Source organism: Leopardus geoffroyi, chromosome B4 (genome assembly GCF_018350155.1).
Source record: "Leopardus geoffroyi isolate Oge1 chromosome B4, O.geoffroyi_Oge1_pat1.0, whole genome shotgun sequence".
NCBI classification, from domain to species: Eukaryota; Metazoa; Chordata; class Mammalia; order Carnivora; family Felidae; genus Leopardus; species Leopardus geoffroyi.
Window position 1 is genome coordinate 108273334 of NC_059341.1, and position 23301 is coordinate 108296634.

The 23301-nt window shown below is 31.6% G+C and overlaps 1 protein-coding gene across 5 annotated transcripts in view; it reads left to right on the forward strand.

Moving 5' to 3' along the window:
* Positions 1-23301, forward strand: part of LRRIQ1 (leucine rich repeats and IQ motif containing 1) — a 210589-nt gene that overhangs the window by 37278 nt on the left and 150010 nt on the right. For all 5 annotated transcript variants that reach the window (XM_045463931.1, XM_045463933.1, XM_045463934.1 and 2 more), the window contains exons 11-13: positions 15114-15307; positions 15829-15956; positions 20771-20844. In XM_045463931.1, coding sequence (XP_045319887.1) covers positions 15114-15307; positions 15829-15956; positions 20771-20844 — 396 coding nt within the window. The remainder of the gene's footprint in view (positions 1-15113; positions 15308-15828; positions 15957-20770; positions 20845-23301) is intronic.

Sequence of the window (23301 nt, forward strand, 5' to 3'; positions counted from 1 at the left end):
TTCATTGCATTTAAGTGAATGAGAATAGGAACTGTCAATCTGCTTAAGGCAATTCATTTGAAATTATTCATTGAAATGAATGTTTTCCGTTCTAATTAAACTAATTACAGAAATAGAAACACAATGTAAAATATACTTTTTAAAAGTAGCAACTTAAAATGTAATTCTATAAATTCAAAGTTACAAAGTTAATAATATATTTTTGTTATTGCCATTAATGCTTAAACATATTGTGTGCCATGAGTAATTTGAAAACGACCGTATAACATTTTTATGTTATTTTCTATAATTGGTTCTATTTTGGTAGCAAGGTTTTAAAAAATATTTATTTACTTTTGAGAGAGAGAGAGCAAGTGGGGAGGGGAAGAGAGAGAGGGAACTATAATCAAAGGAGGCTGGAGGCTCCAAGCTGTCAGCATAGAGCTGCTTGTGGGGCTCCAGCTCAGGAACTGTGAGATCATGACCTGAGCCAAAGTTGGACAGTTTACTTACTGAGCTACCTAGGAACTCCAGCCAGTTTTTGATTATAGAATATTTTAACTTGATCTGGAATTATTTTTGCATATTTTGAATGAGCATAATAATTGTTTAAATTTATTAAGCTCACTTTAGTTGGTGATTGTAAATATGGATTTATTTTGAACAAACAAGAGATTTTATTATACTTTTTATTAGTCTAAAATATTTTATGTTTGAGGTCCCTGGGTGGCTCAGTTGATTACGCATCTGACTTAAGCTCTGGTCATAATCTCATGGTTTGTGGGTTCGAGCCCTGCATTGAGCTCTGTGCTAACAGCTCAGAGCCTGGAGCCTGCTTCGGATTCTGTGTCTCCCTCTCTCTTTCTGCCCCTCCCCTGCTTGTACACACTCTCTAGCTCTCAAAAATAAATAAATAAACTTTGAAAAAAGAAAATATTTTGGTTTTTTTTTCCTGGAAACTTTTTATTTTCCTGTATTATTTTTTTTAACTGAATTTAATTTGGGTGATTTGCAGTTTAAATTTTAACATTTGTTACTATCTAATTATTCTATTTCATGCTTTCATTTGCCTGAAATTTCCCATAGGTAAATTTTAAGTAAAATTGATAAAACATTTTGTTTTCCAGAAGTAATGTGAAAAAACTTTCCTTGAAAGGATGTTGAATATCTGTGGGAAATTTTTCATATTTTGAGTTACTATTTCTGACTTAATTTTTTAGTGAATAGCCAATAACAAATGAAAAATCAGTGATTTATAATTTATAATGTAGTTTTCTTTGTTTCTTCTACTTTTATGTTGAATTTTATTGACTTTCTAAGGGAAACATTCTGAAACTAAATTAATTTGAAACAATTCATGCTGTATGACAAAATTGTTTTACACATTTTATGTGTAAAAAAATATAATTTAATATGATAAACGTAGTAATAGATACCTTTTTTAACCACCATATATTTATGTGCTTTATACATTTAACTCATTTGCTTTTCACAGAAGTGCTATGAGTTAGTTACTATTAAGTGTTCCTTTCCCCCCACCTCAGGTAATAATTGAGGCACAGAGAGGTCAAGTAAATTATCTAAGATCACACTGCTAGTATAAATATAGAAGTCGGATTTGAAAACTCAGCAGTCTATCCCTAGTATCTGATTTTTTAATTGCCTCATTCTACTGCCTCTCTAATAAATATGCATTTAACGTTTAAGATTATTAGTATTTTTTGGACTATATTAAAACTATGATGAAAAAGTAATGATACTAAGGTTCTTTGATTAATAAATTCATCAGCGAGCAAACTTACTGAGGACCTATGATGTGTGAGCATCATTGCCAGGCACTGGAACACAGTAGTGGAAGATTGGCGAGGCTGCAGCAATAAGGAAAACAAATGAGTGTCCTGACTCTCACCAAGATTATCTAATGATATTTACATAGAGAGAGAGACAAATGGGAATAAATTGCTATCTTTCATTTATTATTAATTAAAAATGCAAATAAGTATGATGTTAATGTATAAAAGCAAATAATAATTTTTGTCTCCTCATTTCATGATGTTTCTATCTTTGCTATTTGAAGGAAACTTTAATCTGGAAAAAGTGTTTCTTTAATGCGAACAATTAATTTATTAGTTTATATATTTCAGGTAACACATTCCTAGAAGATGTCACTGTAAGTAGATAGAAGTACTAGGAGAGTTTCTTCCCTGTGATGCTTTGTTTTCTGATAATACTGCTTTCTGGAAAAATGACACTAGTGTTATAAGTATGAAAGATACTGAAATCATGCAACATTTTTTACATAAGCTTGATTACTGTCTTGGCTCCTGGAGGAAATGTGCCTGGCTTAATTCTTGCCCATGTTGTCTTTGGACAACAAGTGTTGTCTTTGGAACATTTGAAAAAAATAATGAAGTAAAATAAAATAAACCCTTGACATTTGCTTGTAGAAATGGTTTTTACTATTATACATTTAGTGAATTTTTTATATTCCACTAGATGGTGCTAGCTTACCCTTCAGTTTTGAAATGCAACAATGCCTAGTACAAAGCTGAAAGGGATTTTACAGATCTGCCAGTTTAGGCTTCTTAAGTTTCCAGATGAAAAAACAGACCCACATAATTTTCATGTAAGTCCTAGCAGAGGTGAGGCTAGCATCCAAGTTTCTGACTCCTGATTTAGCATTCCTGTTCTCACACAACATGTATGATCCTGAAGGAGTTGTGCATTGAAATTAAAAATCTTAAGTGCCATTCAGCATATTTGTATGTAACTATCAAACATAGCAATCACTGAGCAGCTAAAGAAGGTAGACCTTTACCAAACACTTATTTAGTGAAAACCTCCAGTGTAATTTAACATCTTTAGTTTGCTGTTCCTTACAGGAGAGGCTTATTCCCCCCAAGTGGCAGGAATGTTTTATTAGACCATTGGCTCATTTCTGTGGGAGAAATTCTTTGAAATAGATATTTGTAGCAAGTATGGCCAAATGCTAATTTTGCCATGGCAAAGGCCTTTTGAGGGATAAACACATTTGACCTCAGTTCCATTTTGTGGAACCTAGGAAACTTTTAAAGAGTTAATAAAGATTACATTGAAGCAGTGGACTCAAGAATATTTAAGTGACACTTTATATTTATAGTTGTTATATTTACATCATGTGTAAGAAGCTCTTGAATAGTTTTGTGGCTACTGTTTTGTATTGTTCGGGATGGGGAGTGAAATAGAAACGTTGACTGGAAAAGAATCATTTTCTTTGGTATGTTGAGGAAGTAATGATATCCTAAGTTAAGGCATGCTGCACACCGCTTTTGTTCAGTTATTATCCTTCAATTGATAGAAAAGAAGTTGTAAGAATAAAGGAGGAAGAATGGCAAGTTATTGTGACTTACGTCCTGTCTAGATTCCCCGTTTTGAGCCAAATGCGTTGCCTGGGTCAAATTACTGATTAATCAATTGTATATAAACTTTTAAAAAGTGTGTGTTAATATCCAATTCTTCATGGGTTAGCTCAAACATTTCTCTTTGAAGCCTTATTGGTCACCACAGTTATAGTTTTTTTAAATCATTTTTATTGAGGATTATTGTTAGGAAGCCATAATAGTACCTCATATGTGAAAGTGTGCAAACTACTTTATGATACTGTTTTTAATCCTCCCAAGAACGTGAAATCACCCTCGCTCCACAAATAAAGGAATAAAAACTCAGAGAAGTTACGTAACTTGCTTATATAAATGTGGCTAGTTTTGGAATAGGCCTGAAATTCATGGAGTGCCTACATCAGAGCGTATTCGGTTTTTATTACTCAGTAGTGCCTGTAATCCGCATGCACTGATCATGTCAGCATCGCCACAGAGAAAAAGTTATATATGTGACTCCCATGATGATTGTGCATTGTGGCTCTTTATTCTTAGAGCCTGTTTTTTTTTTTTTTTATTGCTCTAAATATTCTTGAGGCCATGCTATTTGTTGTATATAAATTTGTAACTGTTATAAATTTCTTTTGAATTCACCAATTTTATCACTTTTAAATGTCCCTTTTCATCTGTAATAAAGCTTTCTGCCTTAGTCTTCTGTGTCTGATATACCCAAACTACCTTTCTTCTGGACTCTGGAATCTTTTATGCTCATAAAAACTATTGAGTACCCACCTCAAACAGGTTATATCAGTATTTACTGTATAGAAAAAAATGAGGAAAATTGTTGTTTTTATTTATTAATTCATTCAGAGATTGACATAATAAAGCTTTTCCATTAGTAACAGTTTTTAAATAATAAATGTATTTTTCAACAAAAAGATATGGTGAGAAGAGGGTTATTGTTACACATATTTGCAAATCGCTTTAATGTCTAGCTTAACACAAGACAGCTGGATTTCCGTATTTCCTTCTGCATTTAATTTGCTACAATATCACACCTCATGTAGCCTCTGGAAAACTCCACTGTAAGCTCTTGAGCAAATGAGAGTGAAAAGGCAAAAAACATCTTAGAATTATTATGAAATAGTTTTGACTCCACAGAACTTTTAAAAGCGTCTGTATGAGGGAGATCTCTGGACCACACTTTGAGAATCACTGGTGTAGTGTGTATAGAACATAATTTTTTCTACCCTTTTACTTACAATATTTCTGCAAGTTCTATTTTTGAGATGTCTGTTGTATGTAATGTGAAAATGTGTTGCTTTCGTTACTCTTTTCTGTAGGCTTCCTGACAAATTCCAGCTTTGTTTCCAGCCTTAGTTTCCAGCTTAGTTAGCCTTTAATAACTAAGGTTAATTAATAATTAAGTGCAATTATTGATATATTTGAGCTTAAATCCACTATCATACTATTTGATTCTATTTGTTCCTCCTGTTGCGTTTTCCTCTTTTCTTGCCTCTTTTTGTTTTAGTTGAGGTTTTAAATTATTTCATTTTTCCTTTCTATTATACGTTACATATTATTTTACTATTCTTTTGGTTTATTATAGATACAGCATGCCTTCTTGATTTACCAAATCTGAATTTATGTGGTACTTTTTCAAAGCAGTACTAGGGTCTTAGAAAATTGAAACTTTATTTACTTGCTCCCAAATTAATATAGTACCGTTGTCATGCATTTTAATTGTATGTGTGTATTTAGAATGACTTAAGACAGTATAAGTTTATAATATCAATACTATTTGGATTCACCCACTTTTTAAAAACCTTCCCTTTGTTTTTTTATTTCTTTGTGTGTGTGTGTGTGTGTGTGTGTGTGTGTTTAAAGTATTTTCTTTTTTAAAAAATTGAGATAAAATTGATATATAACATTGGGGTGCCTGGGTGTTTCAGTTGGTTGAGTGTCTGACTCTTGATTTCGGCTCAGGTCAGATCATAATCCCACAGTCCTGGGATGGGGCCCCTGCATTGAGGTCTGCATTGAGCATGGAGCCTACTTAAGATTGTCTCTCTCTTTCCCTCTGCTCCTTTACCCCACTTGCACACACACTCTCTCTCATAAAAAATTGGTATATAACATTATATTTGTTTCAGATGCACAACATAATTTGATTTTTGTTTACACTACAAGTGATTACTACAGCACATCTAGTTACCATCCGTCATTATACAATTGACTCCCTTTATTCAATTTGCACTCCCCTTTCTCTCTGATAGCCACTCATCTGTTCTCTGTGTATGGGAGTTTTGTTTTGGTTTGTTTGATTTTTTCAGACTCCACTATGAGAGAGGTCATATGACATTTGTCTTTTGCCGACTTACTCCACTTAGCATAATGCCCTTGAGATCCATCCATGCTGTCACAAATGACAAGATTTCATTCTTTTTCAACTTTAATTAATTAATTAATTTTTATTGTATATATCTGTATATCACAATTATTTTATCCGTTCACCCATCAGTGGGCACTTAGATTGTATCCATATCTTTGCTATTGTAATGATACTGTAACGAACATGAGGGTGCATAGATCTTTTCAACTTAGTGGGGTTTTTTCTTTAAATAAATACCCGAAGTAGAATTGCTAGATCATAAGGTAGTTCTATTTTTAACTTTTTGCTGGAAACTTCGTACCATTTTCCATAGTAGCTGCACCAGTTCACATTCACACATTTACAGTGTGAGAGGATTCTGTTCCCTTCTCTCCACATCCTTGCAGTACGTGTTATTTCTTGTCTTTTTGGTAATAGCTATTTTAACAGATGTGAGGTGAGATCGCTTTGTGTTTGATTTGCATTTCCCTGATGACTAATGATGTTGAGCATCTTTTCATGTGTCTGTTAGCCATCTATATGTTGTCTTTGGAAAAAAAAATATCTATTCAGATCTTCTGCCCATTTTTAATCAGAATTTTTTGTTTGTTTGTTTGTTTTTTGCTATTGAGTTGTGTGAATTCTTTATTTTGGGTATTAGACCCTTATCAGACATATGATTGGCAAATATTTTATCCCATTCAGTAGGTTGCCTTTTCATTTTGTTCATGGTTTCCTTTGCTGTGCAGAAGCTTGTAGTTTGATATAGTCCCACTTGTTTATTTTGTTTTGGTGCTTTTTCTTTTGGTGTCGGATTTAAAAATTTATTGCCAAGACCTCCTATGTCAAGGAGTTTAGCACCTATGTTTTCTTCTAGGGGTTTTATAGTTTTATGGTTTCAGGTCTTACATTCAAGGCTTCAATCCATTTTGAGTTGATTTTTGTGCATGGTGTAAGACTGTGGCACGCTTCATTTTTTGCACATGGTTGTCTAGATTTCCCAAAACTATTTATTGAAGAGACTGCCCTTACCTTGTTGTATAATCTTGGCTCCTTTGTCATTAACTAATTGACATATGTGTGTGGGTTTATTTCTGGGGTCTCTGTTCTGTTCCCCTGATCTATGTGTCTGTTTTTATGCCAGTACCATTATGTTTTGATTACTATTGCTTTGATATATAGTTTGAAGTCAAGGAGTGTGATATCTCCAATTTTGTTTTTTTCTCAAAAGTGCTTTGGCTATTCAAGGTCTTTTGTAGTTCCATACAAATTTCAGAATTATTTGTCCTATTTCTGTGAAAAATGTCATTGGGATTTTGATAGGAATTACATTGGCTGTGTGGATTGCTTTGGATGTTGTTATATTTTAACAATATACATATTTTTCAATCCATGAGCTCAGAATGTCTTTTCATTTATTTGTGACTTCCTCACTTCCTTTTATTAGTGTCTTATAGTTTCCAATATACAGGTCTTTCACCTTCTTGGTTAAATTTATTCTTAGGTATTTTATTTTATTTTTGGTGCAATTATAAATGGGATAATTTTCATATATGCATTATTAGTATATAGAAATGCCACAGATTTCTATACATTGATTTTGTATCTTGCTACTTTACTCATTATTCATTTATGCTAGCAGTTTGGTGGATGGAGTCTTTAGGGTCCTCTATATATATTGTGCCATGTCTTCTGCATATAGTGATAGTGTTGCTTCCTTTCCCATTTGGATGCCATTTATTTATTTTCTTGCCTAATTGTTCTGTCTTTCCGTATTGTTTTCTGCCTTTAAAAAAATCACTACTGTAATATTGTTTTGTAATTTACTCTAGTCACTTCACAATAAAGTGTTAACGTTTTTACATGCTGTAATTTTTAAAAAATGTGGTTGAAGGGATCCAGTAAGATATTTTAGCAGAGATTCTGTCTTTATTATTTTTCTATTTCGGTGTGGACACAGCACAGGGCTGATACTAGTAAAACAAGTCTCTGATGAATTTTATATTATAAGTAAAGCCATTTTTGAAAAAGTAGGTTTTGATATTTGTAGTAGAAATATGGGAAAATAAATGATTTATATATATGTGTTAATATATGATACTCCATGCTTCTTATTTCAAAAAATTAGAAAAAAAATTACCATATACTACTTATCAAGAAAATAAAACTGTGATAAGCATAGCTGACATCTAAATAGAAATCACAAACTCTTTGAGGAATAACAAATACAAAATGGTAAACAGAATGTCCTTCTATATATAGGAGGCATTTATATGAAAGAAAAAAGTAATTGAAATAAGAAATCACTTGAAATGAATATGGTAACTCTTCAGCCAATCATGCTTAATTTTACTATATGAATAAGTATACTTAGGGTAAAGTTTAATTTAAAAAAGTTTAGGTAGTTAATTAAGTAAAGTTTAATTAAATGGTAGAAAAAGTTTAATATCTGTGATTATTATACTATACTTAAAGAGATGAGCTCTAGGCATATATTTTATATTAATATTAAAGAAAGTCAACATTTTAGTGCTGCTTTTGAGATAATGCAGACATAACTTTAACCACTACTGAGTTGAATACCAATATGAGTTTTTAAAAAGTACCATGATTGTAAAGTAAAGCAATCATTAAAATATATTAATGTATACAAAATAATTTTATGATGAACAACAACAAAAATGTCATCCCTATATGAATTACTGGTTGGGAACATTCCCTTTTAGTCAATTTTTCTACAGTTTCCTAAGATAGGACATATTTAAAAACTCACAAAAGCATTATTAAACAACAGAGCAGGAAAATATATGAAAATGTTTTGTCTTCGAAATTTTAGACTGGCTCCCTCATGCTAAAGATGATAAAATTATTGGGGCACCTGAATACCTCAGTCAGTTAAGCGTCTGACTTCGGCTCAGGTCATGATCTCATAGTTCATGAGTTCGAGCCCCACGTCGGGCTCTGTGCTGACAGCTCAGCACCTGGAGCCTGCTTCAGATTCTGTGTCTCCCTCTCTCTCTGCCCTTCCCCTCTTTACACTCTGTATCTCCCTCTCAAAAATAAATGAACATTAAAAATAAATAAAACCTTTAAAAAAAAGATGATAAAATTATCTCATTCATACCTCCATCTCCCCATTCCAGTTTTGTCAGTTATAATACCTTTTCTGTTGTTCAGTAAATTATGAAAATATGTGCTTTTAATTCATCTAGTTTAGGCAATATTAACTCTTTAAGAAAATGAAATAAATTAGAATATTTATTCTTTTCACCTCACAATTTTTATTACTCACATCAGGAGTTATGATTCTACATATATATCCGTTAGCAACATTAGATCTGTATGACAGTTGGTCAATACCAGTTCTTTTGACAACTACTCCTTTCATCCTCTGCTTGTCTGGATTATCCAGTTCATTAGCTGTTTTTAAATCTTATTTTTCAAAGAAAGATGCGTCCTATAATTCCCGAATTCTTTCACATTTGAGACTGTCAATTGCCTTCATTCTTGAATGAGAATAAAGCTGTGCTTTAAACTCATATTTTAGGGGTGCCTGGGTAGCTCAGTTGGTTAACCGTCAAACTTCAGCTTAGGTCATGATTTCAAGTTTTGTGAGTTTGAGCCCCGCGTCGGGCTCTGTGCTGACAGCTCAGAGCCTGGAGCCTGCTTTGGATTCTGAATCTCCCTCTCTCTCATTCCCTCCTCTGCTCATGCTGTTTCTCTCTCACAATAAATAAATAAACATTAAAGAAAAATAAACTCATACTTTATTATGAAAGTAACACTTTCACTTGGTGCTGTGTGACAATACATGATATTGTGTGTTGCTATTGCAAGTGAGAGGCCAACTTGATTTTCTACCCTCATAACTGATTTTTGTGTAGATACCTGAATAACATTTCCTTGTCCTTGATTCATAACTGAACCAAGAAACATAGTCAATAAATCCACATAAATTTGTTTGGAATGCAATGTCCCTTTCAAACTACAGACTAAGTTATTATATTGTTTTTGGAAAATTTTGGTTTTTATATATTTGAAAACTTTTTGCCTTGGTTCTATTTTTCAATCATAGATGATTCATATGTTGGTTGAGTTTATCTGTCTTTCATGTCTATTATTATTTAATCTAATCTATGTCTTTATTTTCAGCTTCTTCATATTTTATTCTTCATGTGATGATCTCTCTCTTTTTTTTTTTTTTTTTTTTTGTGGGCAATTCAAGCTTTAGTTCTCTGTTCTGTAGACTGTTGTTCCTAAAGTATTTACTAGTTCTGTCATGGTGTTATTTTGGTCCACTTGTGTACCCATCTGTTATTCTAATATCTTTGAATTCTTGTTACATTCAGTTTCTTTAACCGTCCGTCCACCGCCCTGAGATTTTCAACATATTTTTTTCTTTCTCATATTTTCTTCAGAATGTAATCCTTACTGTATTAGTTGTATGTTGTTGTGAAGTGAAGTACCCTAAAAGAGCAATATAAAACCACAAACACTTATTACTTCATATTTTCTGTGGATCAAGAATCTGGGAGTGGCTTAACTGGGTAGTTCTGTCTCAGGATCTCTCAAGAGGTTGCTGTCAAGTTGCCAACCAGGACTGCTGTCATCTCAAGGCTCAATGAGGCTAAAAGATCTTCCGAGCTCATGCACTTGTTTGTTGGCATGCCTCAGTTCCACATATTTCACATATTTTTTTAAAATGATTTCCTTTTTTTTGTCATTAAACTAAGTTTTAGGCTATATATATACATATATATACACACATATATATATATATATACACATGTATATACACATATGTATAACACACATATATACATATATATACGTATCTATACACATATGTATATATATATATATTCAAATACGCATCCTCCCTCACAGTTATATTTAGGCCAGTGCTGTAGAGATCTTACCCACTCTCTGTCTACTGTTTCATTGCATTTCCTTTAAAAGCTTTATCTTAAAGTCGAAGAGGTATGTCCTCTTATCTATGTACAGAGTTCCCCTATTGGCTATATAGCAAGCCCTTTTTTTTTTTATTTTTTTTTTATTTTTTTTTATTTTTTTAATATATGAAATTTATTGTCAAATTGGTTTCCATACAACACCCAGTGCTCATCCCAAAAGGTGCCCTCCTCAATACCCATCACCCACCCTCTCCTCCCTCCCACCCCCCATCAACCCTCAGTTTGTTCTCAGTTTTTAACAGTCTCTTATGTTTTGGCTCTCTCCCACTCTAACCTCTTTTTTTTTTTTTTCCTTCCCTTCCCCCATGGGTTTCTGTTAAGTTTCTTAGGATCCACATAAGAGTGAAACCATATGGTATCTGTCTTTCTCTGTATGGCTTATTTCACTTAGCATCACACTCTCCAGTTCCATCCACGTTGCTACAAAAGGCCGTATTTCATTCTTTCCCATTGCCACGTAGTATTCCATTGTGTATATAAACCACAATTTCTTTATCCATTCAACAGTTGATGGACATTTAGGCTCTTTCCATAATTTGGCTATTGTTGAGAGTGCTGCTATAAACATTGGGGTACAAGTGCCCCTATGCATCAGTACTCCTGTATCCCTTGGATAAATTCCTAGCAGTGCTATTGCTGGGTCATAGGGTAGGTCTATTTTTAATTTTCTGAGGAACCTCCACACTGCTTTCCAGAGCGGCTGCACCAATTTATAGCAAGCCCTTTTAATGAATAGCAGATCAGGTTTTCCAAGGTTTTCTTCAGTTAAACAATCATTGTTGGTAGTGGTGGTAGTCAGGATTAAATACAAAGTAACACTTCTATTCATACTTGCTCTGAGTTTTTCCCCCAAATAGATTGTTTTTAAATCTGTTATGCAAGAAGTGCAGTCTCATTTAAGCATTTTTTAAAAATAGAGAATTATATAATGTAAGCAATAAAACATTCTCTGTTTAAGCCTTCTTTTTTTTATTTTGTAAGAGTAACCATGGCTCATAATTGTTTATGAATCAATTAAGATATTTTTGCAATACCAATATAGATGTATAGATTTAAATTCCAATATACTCACTCAAATAGCTAAAAGCCTATGTATACAAATTAGGTTTTACATATAGTAATAGATCATGGACATCCTTCTATGTCAGACTACTTCATATTGAAGATTAGGTGTATTCATTTTTAAATACTCCATAATTTATTTGACTATTCCCTTACTGATAGACATTTAACTTATCTCCATTTCTTTGTTTTAAATAATATGGAAAGGAGTTTCTCTACATTTTACTTTGTAGTTGTGTGTGTATTACTATGTAATGGATTCATAGAAGTACAAATGCTCTGTCAAATATTCCTCGGTATCGGAGGCTTGAAATCATGGTAATCCCACTAGATTGGAATCTCAAACAGATTATTGAATGGACTCATTATACCTTCTCTGTGTACTGGCTGAAAATCATGGTGTCTTAATGTTTGAAATTAGTTGGTGGGCATTACTTAATTCTTCCTAGCCTAACATGTTCACACTCTCATATTGCTTTTTACATATACAGACAGCCCTAAGGTGGAAGTGTGTGTGGCATGTTTGAGGAACAGCAATGAGGTTAACATGGTAGAATGAACCAAGATAATGGGATAGTAGTAGAGGATGAGTTCAAATATAGGGTTTTGTGGGCCATTTTGAGCACTTTAGATGACCCTCTCTCCATAATCAAGTATCAAAAAAACGGTCTATACTCCTTGCCCCCACTTCTACTGCACTGTGACTTCCATCTTGATTATGTTATTGTTGCCTCTAACAAAAGTCTTTAGTTACTTCATGACTGCCAAGACAGTGGCCTCTCCATACTCCTTTTCACACTATTGGCCATATATAATTTAGTGTGAATAAAAATGCCTTTCATAATTGTAAAATGTATATTATTTTATTTTTTATTTTTAGTAACCACTGTCATCATCACAGAATTCCGTTTGCTTTTTCCTCTTGTTCTTTCCCAATTATTCTGCTGCTTTGTCTGCTATTTCCTATTTCTTTTAGGCTGCTTCTGCCAAATCCTTTAGCTTTACTCAGTGTATGACTAATGTTTCATTCTTGGTTCTCTTCTTGTGTGACCTTTGAAAAGTTTTACAAATGCATTCCCAACTCTAAATGATTTAATGGAAGATTCTATTTCTGAATAGCTCTGAAAAGCTTAAGAGCAATGTGCATGGCTTTTAAAAATATTAAGCTTATGGAAGTAGATTGCTTAACATGTGTAAATGTTTGATAAAGAAAATTTTATTTTACACAATTACAAATTTTTATTAGCATTTCCTTCTGCCTTGAATACCTTTAAACTACTTCAGTGGGTTTACTGATATTCATTAGAAGTGATCATAAGACATACTAAATTCCAAAGTATTTTCTATTTCAGCAAACTTTAAATTACATTTTAACGAATATATAATTATTAGAATATGTAATATGCTATTTCTAATACCTTAGAATTAATAATATATAATTGGTCTGTTATTTAAATGGTTAGTCATTTCTTATAGGGCAGAACAATTCACTCCTTGAACAACAGATGACAATTTTTCTAAGTTATGCTTGCTATTTTACATTACAAGAAAATACCAGTACATATAATCCTAGATAAGCAGTTAAAAATGCAACATTACTGCCTACATATAAATTTCATTCTCTCTCTTCTGTAGGTCTTCTATGCATTTTCCTGCTTTTCTTAGATATTATAAAATTTATTTATCATTATAAGAAAATTTACTCTTTAGCATAAAAATATATTCCTTTTCATAAGAAATAATCATGCATAATATCAAATTATTTTGACTCAAACTATTAGAAATACTGAAATTTTGATGTATAGTTTTTCTTAAAATATATCTTTGTGAAATATTTGTACAATATTTATCATAATTCTGAATTTTATATATTACATATTGATATTAGATATATTTTTAAAATATGATGCAGACTAAGCTTTCTTGTGAAATCTTGGTAATGTTACTTGATTTTTCCTTTTATTTCTCCATTTTGATATAAGCAGTCTTTCTGCCCTTTCTTTCTGTAAATTACAAGGTATAATCAGAAGAACAAACCTTGAGTTAATGCTTTAAATGTCTCCAGGATAAATTTATTACATAAATTCCAGATATTATTTTTATACATAATGATGTTTCTTTCAAGATTACCTTTCAGTTTATTATCAAATAATTTTTTTTTGGTTGAAAACTCATGCCTAATCCAACATTTAATTAAAAAAAATATTTTGGGGTTTGACAAGAAAATCACAATGAAGCTTGATTCTCCAAAGTTTAGCCTCAATGACTCCCATATGTGTAATACTCACTGAAGACATTCTGCTTAACTGTACTTACTTTAGACCATAAGCCATACTTCCAGTTTTTAAAACTGCCTATTTCATATAATAGCGTGATGCATAAAGAGATCATATATAGTTCAATATTCAATATAAATAACATTTTCTAGATTTTTAATATCTTCCATGAAACTTTTACAGACTTCCTCAGTGTTTCTTTCCAATGCTAATTCCTGATGACTTACTTGAACGATGTTCTCAGTTTTTTCCTTATGAGCACTGAGCTGTAGTCTAAGGCTCCTTTGGTATTTTTCATAAGTATCATATTAGTTTCAGCTCTATCTGGGTTAAAAGCGGACCACTTGTGACAATGTTGAAATACCTGAAGAATATGTTAATATTTCATTGTTGTTAATATGGTTGCACCTACATCATTTGGGAATCTAATATAGATATGTCAATGGTAGGAAAATGGCATTCCAATGTTATATATTCAGACTTAAGTAAGGATTCAAACTTTAAAGACCCTGAAATTGAGTTAAAAACTATTTAAAAAAGGGGCGCCTGGGTGGCTCAGTCGGTTGAGCATCTGACTTCAGCTCAGGTCACGATCTTGCGGTCCGTGAGTTCGAGCCCCGCGTCGGGCTCTGGGCTGATGGCTCAGAGCCTGGAGCCTGCTTCCGATTCTGTGTCTCCATCTCTCTCTACCCCTCCCCCGTTCATGCTCTGTCTCTCTCTGTCTCAAAAATAAATAAAATGTTAAAAAAAATTTAAAAAAAACTATTTAAAAAAAAACAAGTCCTTTTATCTCTCCCTTGTTCAATTGTCATTTGAAAATAAAATTTTCAGTGTCAATGTATACTTTTTAGTATTTTGTTCAATTTTAAATTGGCGCACAACTATGTCATTCAAAAATATCTCTCCTGGGTACAAGTTTAAAAAATAATACATTTTACACTTACACACATTTCATAGGAATATGGACTAAGTCTTCACTTGTAACTAGAAATATTGGGAAATATAAAGATGCAATTATTTAGAAAAATATGGAAGCCCTCCTTTCAATTCTGGAAGAATGTACAATGCAAGTGATCTTGGAAAATTTTTCTTTCAGGTGGTTTAGAATCTTTGAAAAATCTTCAGCAACTAATTGTGGACCACAATCAGTTAATTAGCACAAAAGGCCTTTGTGATACTCCTACCGTTATATACCTGGATTGCTCACATAATCATCTTACTAAAGTTGAAGGTATTGAAAAGTGTGGATTACTCCAAATACTGAAGTTACAGGGAAATTATCTAAGTGAGGTAATTGCTTTGAATTATTGGCTTCTGTGATAAATGCAACATTTTCCTTTTAATAGAAATATCAACTGTACATTTAAAAGCAAGTTTGATTAATTTTTCTTTATTTTTTTGCCCATTATTGATATGTGATTTCCAGTTTACTTAAAACTGTTACATACTTCTATTTTAAAAAAATGTTCAACATAGAATATTTTATAAAGAAATCTAATTTGACATAAGTTTTTCAGAACACTAAAATAAATAGTAACTACTTAGTTAAAATATAACAGTATATAAATGGGGCCAATTTATCAAGAAATTCTAATTAAAATTTATGATGAGATAACTTGTGTAAAAAATCAAATTCTAATTATGAAGTTAATTCTTATAAATTTAATTCATCCTAAAATTCTTATAACATTATACTCTGAATTTAACAGAATATGTCTGTTGTTAGTTTTAGTAGGTTTTATGTTTTTAAATTTTGTTGAATGACAAAATATTTTGCTTAATATTAGCTAATGACCCAAATTTAAATATAGCTTCCATCCTTGGAGAATCATGTTCTACTAAGAGAATTGCACTTGGATGATAATAGCATTTCAACTGTGGAAGCACTTTCTTCATATTGGTTGCCTTTACTACAAAACCTGACTATCTCTCAAAACAGGTAAAAACAAACTGCTTAAGCACTAAATGCACTGAATGATTAAAGTAAATGCTTGATCTTCATAACAAGTAGAAAAGTTGTTAGTTTTTCCCAGAAATTTAGTGAAAGTGCATCACAATAAATTAATATATATGTTAGAAATATAACCTTAATGGATTTGAAAAAGTAGTGTATTGACATACCCTTGAATTTTAGTATAATTTTAATTGCCACTTATCCTACTCATTTTATTTCTTCTGAAAGACCTACTTGTAGAAATCTCCCAGAGCAGGTTTGTTTATATTTGTAAAGAATATAGTCCTTGGAAAATGCAGGAGGTAGTTAATTTAATTCAGAAGGATGTCTCATTCTCTCAAGTGGTACTTATTAAGTCCTGGAAGAATGATTTTTAATCTGCTCTCAACTTGCATGTCTTTTTGTAACTGTTAAGATTGATTTAAATTCGATTTCCCTAAGGATATAAAGTAACACTTAAAAAAATACCTTAACATTAAATCGAGATGGGTACCTGACACAGAAGATCCATTTGAAACCACCAAACATCTGGATCTTTGCAGGGAAAAACTGTCTAAAACCAAAACAGGAGTACAATATGCGTATGTCTCCTTCTGCTTAATATTTCATTGAGACCTATTCACTCTAATATGATTAATTTGTTCATCAAAGTCACATGGAGTAGGGGATAGAAACCACCTTTAACAAGAAATTGCTTTTTTGAGGTATACAATTCTTGAGGAACAAGTGAACAAGTACAGCCTGATTTTAATACATATATGTTTTTCTCCTAAAAGAATCATCAAATATTCTCACATTCTCTGCCATAGAAGTGCTCATCCTTTGAGCATGTATGTCCCAAATGATTTAACATATACCTATTAAACTATTCCACTGTTTGGTAAAGCAAAAACTGAATCTGTATTCAAAAATTCCCTCAAATTATTTTAATCAGCTCTATTCTATGAAAGTTGACTTGATTTTAAGAGGACATTTATGGTAGAGCCAGCTCTATTAGACAACATTGTTTAAGTAATGTGGGCCATCCACAAACTCACTGGATCTCTTCACAATATTTTCCAGGTAAGAAACACAATTTCAATGGAAATGCTCAGCTGTGCTTTAGACATATGCAATAAATCACTCAGTAATTGACATACCTCACACATCTTATAGAAGTGGATCTTAAACCACATCAATGAGCAAAATAATATTTAATGAGTTTAAAAAATATTCGAGTCAATAACATTTTTTGAGAAATAATGGCTTTAATTTTTTTGGACAATTTAGATTATCAAAGAAATCTTTCTGATAGACTTTTGACCTATCAATCTGCTATTACTAGGAATTATATAAACTTGATCACTAGATGTTTTTTAGAATTAATAATAATTGGGATATTTAATCCAAATAATCCTTATTTATAAATTTATTTGCTTAACCTTATAACATTTGGTGGTGGTGTTTGCTATTCTGGGGGACACAGAACTGAGTAATATATGTTCTTAGCATCAAAAAACTCTTAACAATAAAAGAACTTACTCTTTTGGACTTAACTATATAAAAATAAGTAAATTTATTATATAAATATGTTCTTTTGAATTTTTTAATACTGTCACATATTTGAATATATTCTTTATGACTCTCTCAAAGTTCTTTGCACATTTAATCTACCATTTCTGAAAGGACAAAGGGAAAAGGCCTAAAGACATCAGGGATGTGACCGATAGAAATGGACTCAAGGGCAGCCGATCTGAGTTTGAATTCTGAACCTACAACTTACCTGTCAGTTGACCTTGAGCAATTCTCTTCTTACTGCCTGAGCCTGAGTTTTTTTTACATATAAAAGAGGTAGTAATACCTACCTTACCTATTTCATGGGATTCTAATGATGATCTAAAAGGAAAATGTTTGTCAATATATTTTGCAAATCTGAGAAGAGTTTTATAAATGCGATATTTGGATTTGTGATTGGTGTGTCTTTTAAATTGTATATATTTTTCTCTTAATTTTTGATATTTTCACCACAAGGAAGAAATTATGTGTCCATATGCTTTTCCCCCCAACAAATGAAATACAATAAGGAATGATACTTAGTACATATTGTTTGAAATACATGTTTCATCTTGACTTCTGTTTTAAATTTTCATTAGAACATATGACTGTTTTAAGTTTGACTCAGCGGAGTCCTAACTGGAAGACTCCCGGCTTCATAAGTCTTTCTACTTCCAGTGAGACTCTAAGTAGGAGCAGAAAGTGGAAACTATTACCCATTGGCTGCTCATTGTACAAATCTTTTGCTTTTTGTCGTCTTTGAAATTTATATCTTTTTTATGCCCAGGGCTAATGTGACAAGGTCAAATGGTATTAGGTTTTCACTAATGTCCTTTGTCTTTCTGGTTTGAATTTTCTTGGAAAAAATATACACAGAATGTCAGTAAAAGGAAAAGTTCTAGAAGTTTGAAAAAAGAATTCCACTATTAGGTTTCTACCATCCTAATGAATAGTCATAAAGGTGAATGAATAATCAGTTTTCTTGATTAAAACTTTTAAAAAAGAAAAAGAACAGAATTCTAAAAGCATGGTTATCTGAAAAGATAAAGTTTTAATATTATAAAAATATTCAGTCAAACCAAATATTTCTTTACTTGCATTGATTTTTGTAAAGAGAATTTTATTTTTAATTCTAAGACTTTATTGGTTATTTTACTGGAAGTCTTCATATAACCTATATGTTACCTACACTTTACCATATAACTTACTGGTTGAAAACATGAAATAGTCTGAAAAAAAGAAGAAAACTCATTATCTGTTAATCTTTCAAAACCCTTTTAGTAGAAGAACAAAGATTTAGTATTAGAAATTTATTAAAGGTACAAAACAAGTAAGAATTTTCTTGTTGATAAATACATTCATTAGAATTATATTGAGGAACTTAAACTTCCTGTTTGTAATGATAATGATCCAAAACATGCTGAGTAGGAAAATCATAAAACTAGGACTTAAATCCACTAATTATGTAGCAACAAAGTTTTAGGTTGTTTTCCCTCCCTCCCTTCCTCCCTTCCTTCCTTCCTCCCTCCCTCCCTCCCTCCTTCCTTCCTTCTTTCCTTCCTTCCTTCCTTCCTTCCTTCCTTCCTTCCTTCCTTCCTTCCTTCCTTTTCATTGTACATGTGACATTTCATAAATTTGACTATTTAGGAATATATGTACAAATAATGAAGTGTATATATAAATGTAATGGCCAACATTTTATAACTCTTTCTTTTATTATCTTGGATTTTCTTTCCTGGAAATTGTATGTAAGAAGTGGTGTTGTATAGGCTTAACATAAATAGTAATATTGTATTTAGGTTTAGCTACAGTCAGAGAGAACTTTTTCCAATCTCATTATTTAGTCTGTTTTTTCATCGGTAGTATCTTCTGTCTCTCTGCTAATGCAGAACAGGATAGTACAAGAAAGGAGTCAAGGTCAGTACAAGGGTTAGTTTTGTGCCAGACCCCATGAGGCTTCTAGTCACAGTATTATTCTATAAGATTCTGACCTTAGAATAATAGATTTTTTTTTCATGACAAGGAGATAGTAGAAATAAAGATGTAAAAATGTCTGCCAGGACAACTGGAAGGACAGTATAAAAAACAAGAAAAGAAAAGAAGTGGAAATTAATACATACTTTTTTTTCTTTTGTACCAGAAATATTCTGTTAGTTGAGGCATATTTTGAACTGTTACGGAGTTCTGACATTTATACGGAAGATTAGTTCAGGAGACTTGTGTTTGTAATGAGAATATATTTCAAGCAAAGGAATTTTTCTGTTGTTTAAAGATTTAGAAAAGCTGGCTTAATTTTTATTTCTAAATAGCTATGGTAATGTGGTTTTGTGTTACAGACTAAACTGTAGACTTGTCTTAGTTGGAAATGCAAATCAAACTAAATTAATTTTCTCTTCATGGCTTTTGTTTCCAGTGATGTGAATATTTTGAATATCACTTATGTTCCTGGCTTGAATTTGGGTTCTTACTGACAACTATATCTTAGAAAATGATAGAAACCTTTAGATGTAGGAGGAAAATTCATTATTGCTAGAATTTGAATATGCATGCCTTAATAATGATTATTAATTTAAATGTTTGTATATTTCTGCCAAATTTAAGTTCATTCTATCTGTATAAAACATTTTCTATTATAATGTTTCTTAGATGCATATTTCTAGTTTAGAAATAACCCTAGTGTAACTTTGGATAATTGCAATACTTATAATACTTTTGATCTGGAAAACAAACAAACAAAATTAATTAAAAGCAAAACTAGTAACTCTAATCTGTTATGCTGTTGAAAAGTGAAAACAAATATTTTTTATATTTTTAACCTCTTCATGGTTTAAGTTATGTGTTTAACCAGGACAAAATATATCTGTAATATAAATTCTCTGTAAATTTGGCTTTATACAAAAACCAAACAAAAACAATAATAAAAAAAGTTCACTTATTTTTATTTAAATAACATGTACACATTAAAATCCATGATATTTGTCATCGAACTTGATAATACATGGTGTTTTCTCTTAAAAATGAATACAAATGTTCTATTATAGAATAAATACTTAGAATTTTATGATTACTACATTTTTAATTAGCACTCTTAATGTTATTATAATTGTATTTTATTATACAAATATATAATGATATATGTATATATAATCATATACAATTGCATATTATCACATAATTGTGTTATATTAATATGTTATTATGTGGTTATGTCATAATAAGGGCATTCCAGTTTAAAATTTTTATGAATTCTATTTCTTTGTTTTCAGCTTGACAAAAATCATACCGCTTTTTCATTTTGTTTCTTTGGAAAAACTAGATGTCAGCAACAATTGTCTTTCTGGTAAGTTTAGAATAATATATAATTTCTAAAAAGTACATAATAAGCTTTTGAGTTTCTTTTCTAAATGTGGTAAGGAATGGTTTTGGATAGATGTGTTAATGGTATTTACAAATAACATATCTATACAATAAGGTGTAGAGGAGGAAAAATTTCTCCTGTATCCTTTTACGATTTTAGGGTAGGCCTAAGAATTAAACTGACACAAGACAGATTTAGAAGCAAAGGATACAACTTGTAATGTTTTGTTGTTGTTGTTGTTGTTGTTGTTGTTGTTGTTGTTGTTTAAAGGTTTGGTTGTAGGCATTTCTCTTGGCTTCTCCCTCCTATCCTCTTGATAAGAATGTCTCTTTTAGGAGCACCTGGGTGGCTCGTTCGGTTAAGTGTCTGACTTCAGCTTAGCTCATGATCTCACAGTTTCATGAGTTTGAGCTCACATTGGGCTCTGTGCTGACTGTGTGGAGGCTGTTTGGGACTCTCTCTCTCTCTCTCTCTCTCTCTCTCTCTCTCTTTCTCTCTCTCCCTCCCTCTCACTCTGCCTCTCCCTGACTTGTGCTTTGTCTGTCTCTCAAAATAAATAAACTTAAAAAAAAAAGTGTTTCTTTTAGTATAGGGAGGATATCTTTCATTTAGGAATTTCATCTCTTCTAAGGAAACGAAGGAAGGTCACAGTATACTTGCATCTGATGTGTTTTAAATGCCTTTAACTCAAAATAGTCAATATGCTAGAGTGGTATATTTGTGTGGAAATTTCTGAATTCCTTCAAAGGCATAGTGAAATCATTCAATTAAATTTCCTTCCACTTTTAAAATCATAATTCCTGTATCTTTCTGATAGACCTGGCAAATATCACAATTGTATTTTTATTTGAAATTCATATATCTTTTACCTATGAAAAATATAACCTAATGAAGGTAAGTAAACAAATTTGTCTAATTTGTTGGCTCCTAACATTTATAAAGCAACCACCAATTAAAAATTCATTAAAGAATGATCAACTGATTTAGTTGATTAATACCTCCCCAAATTTCCCCATCCCATTCCCCTCATGGAGAGAACAATATTTCTAAATTTGACACCATAGGTTAACTTGACTATCCTATATATTAATGTCCTCAGACAGTATGTTCTCTTTTGCCTCCAGCTTTCTTAACATTCATGTGACATTCCACCATATCCATGGTCTGTTCTTTCTTTCTTTCTTTTTTTTTTTTTTTTTCCTTTGGCTGAAGTGTAGTCTATTGTATGAATGTATCATACTTTGTCCATTTTCCTGTTGATTGATATTTTAATAATTTGTGGTTTGGGGCTACCATGATTATTATAGAATTTCCTGGGGAAATTCTTATATAAATCTTTCTGTAGACATATGTTTTCATTTCTGTGGGATAAGTATATCAGAGTGTAATTGCTGGATAATATAGTATGTGTATGTTTCTCTTTAGAAGAAACTGAAAAAACTGTGTGCCAAAGTGGTTGTAACATTTTACACCAGTAATATACTGGATTTTCAACTGCTCCATTCTGGAGGATCTTTAGTATTTCATTGTGTTATCTCATTATGGTTTTAGTTTACATTTCCATGATGAATAATGATATTAAGGCTTTTTTCATTCATTTATTGATTGATTATTTTTGTATATTCTTTTGTGTCCATTCAAATGTCTTAGCATTTTTAAAATTTGGTTATTTGCCTTTTTCTTATGTATAAGCTTTTTATATATTCTGGTTATAATTCTTTGTCAGATATATATTTTGTAATATTTTCTCCTGGTCTTTTAACTATGAATTTTTATTAATGATATTTTCAGGTGAGGAGAAGTTTTACATTTTGATGAAATTTAATTTATTATTTTTAATAGTTATTGTTTTCTATGTCCGTGTAATATTTTTCTGCCTCCAGTTTGAGAAGATGATTTTATATACTTTCTTGCTTTCTTATAGAAATTTTGTACTCTCAGTTTTTACCTTTAGGTCTATGATCCATATCAAATTATTTTTTATGAATGATACAAAGTAGAAGATGAATTTAGTTTTTAATATGGATATCCAGTTGTTCCATCAACGTTTGTTAATCAACCTTTTTTCATCATTGAACTACTTTGGTGTGTCAAAAATTTTGATTTACCTTTGACTTTGCGATGAGTTTCTATTAACTGCTTTTCTTTATTAACTGATCTAATGATAAATAATATTTACTATTTCCTTATGTATTTAGTAATTTTTTATGAGGTGTTTTATTTAATTAAAAATTTGAGAAAAGCAACATATGGATCAAGATGCTAAAAAAAAGGAGTTGAGGAAAAGTCTCTTTAGCCTTGCTTCCCCAGCAGCAACCAAAGTTACTAGCTGTTCAGTGTACAATTAAGGTATTCTGTGCGTATCCAAGCAGATGAAGAGTGGAGTTGTCTCTGACCTTGGCTTGAACTACACCCCCATCTCTTTCCTATCATGGTAGT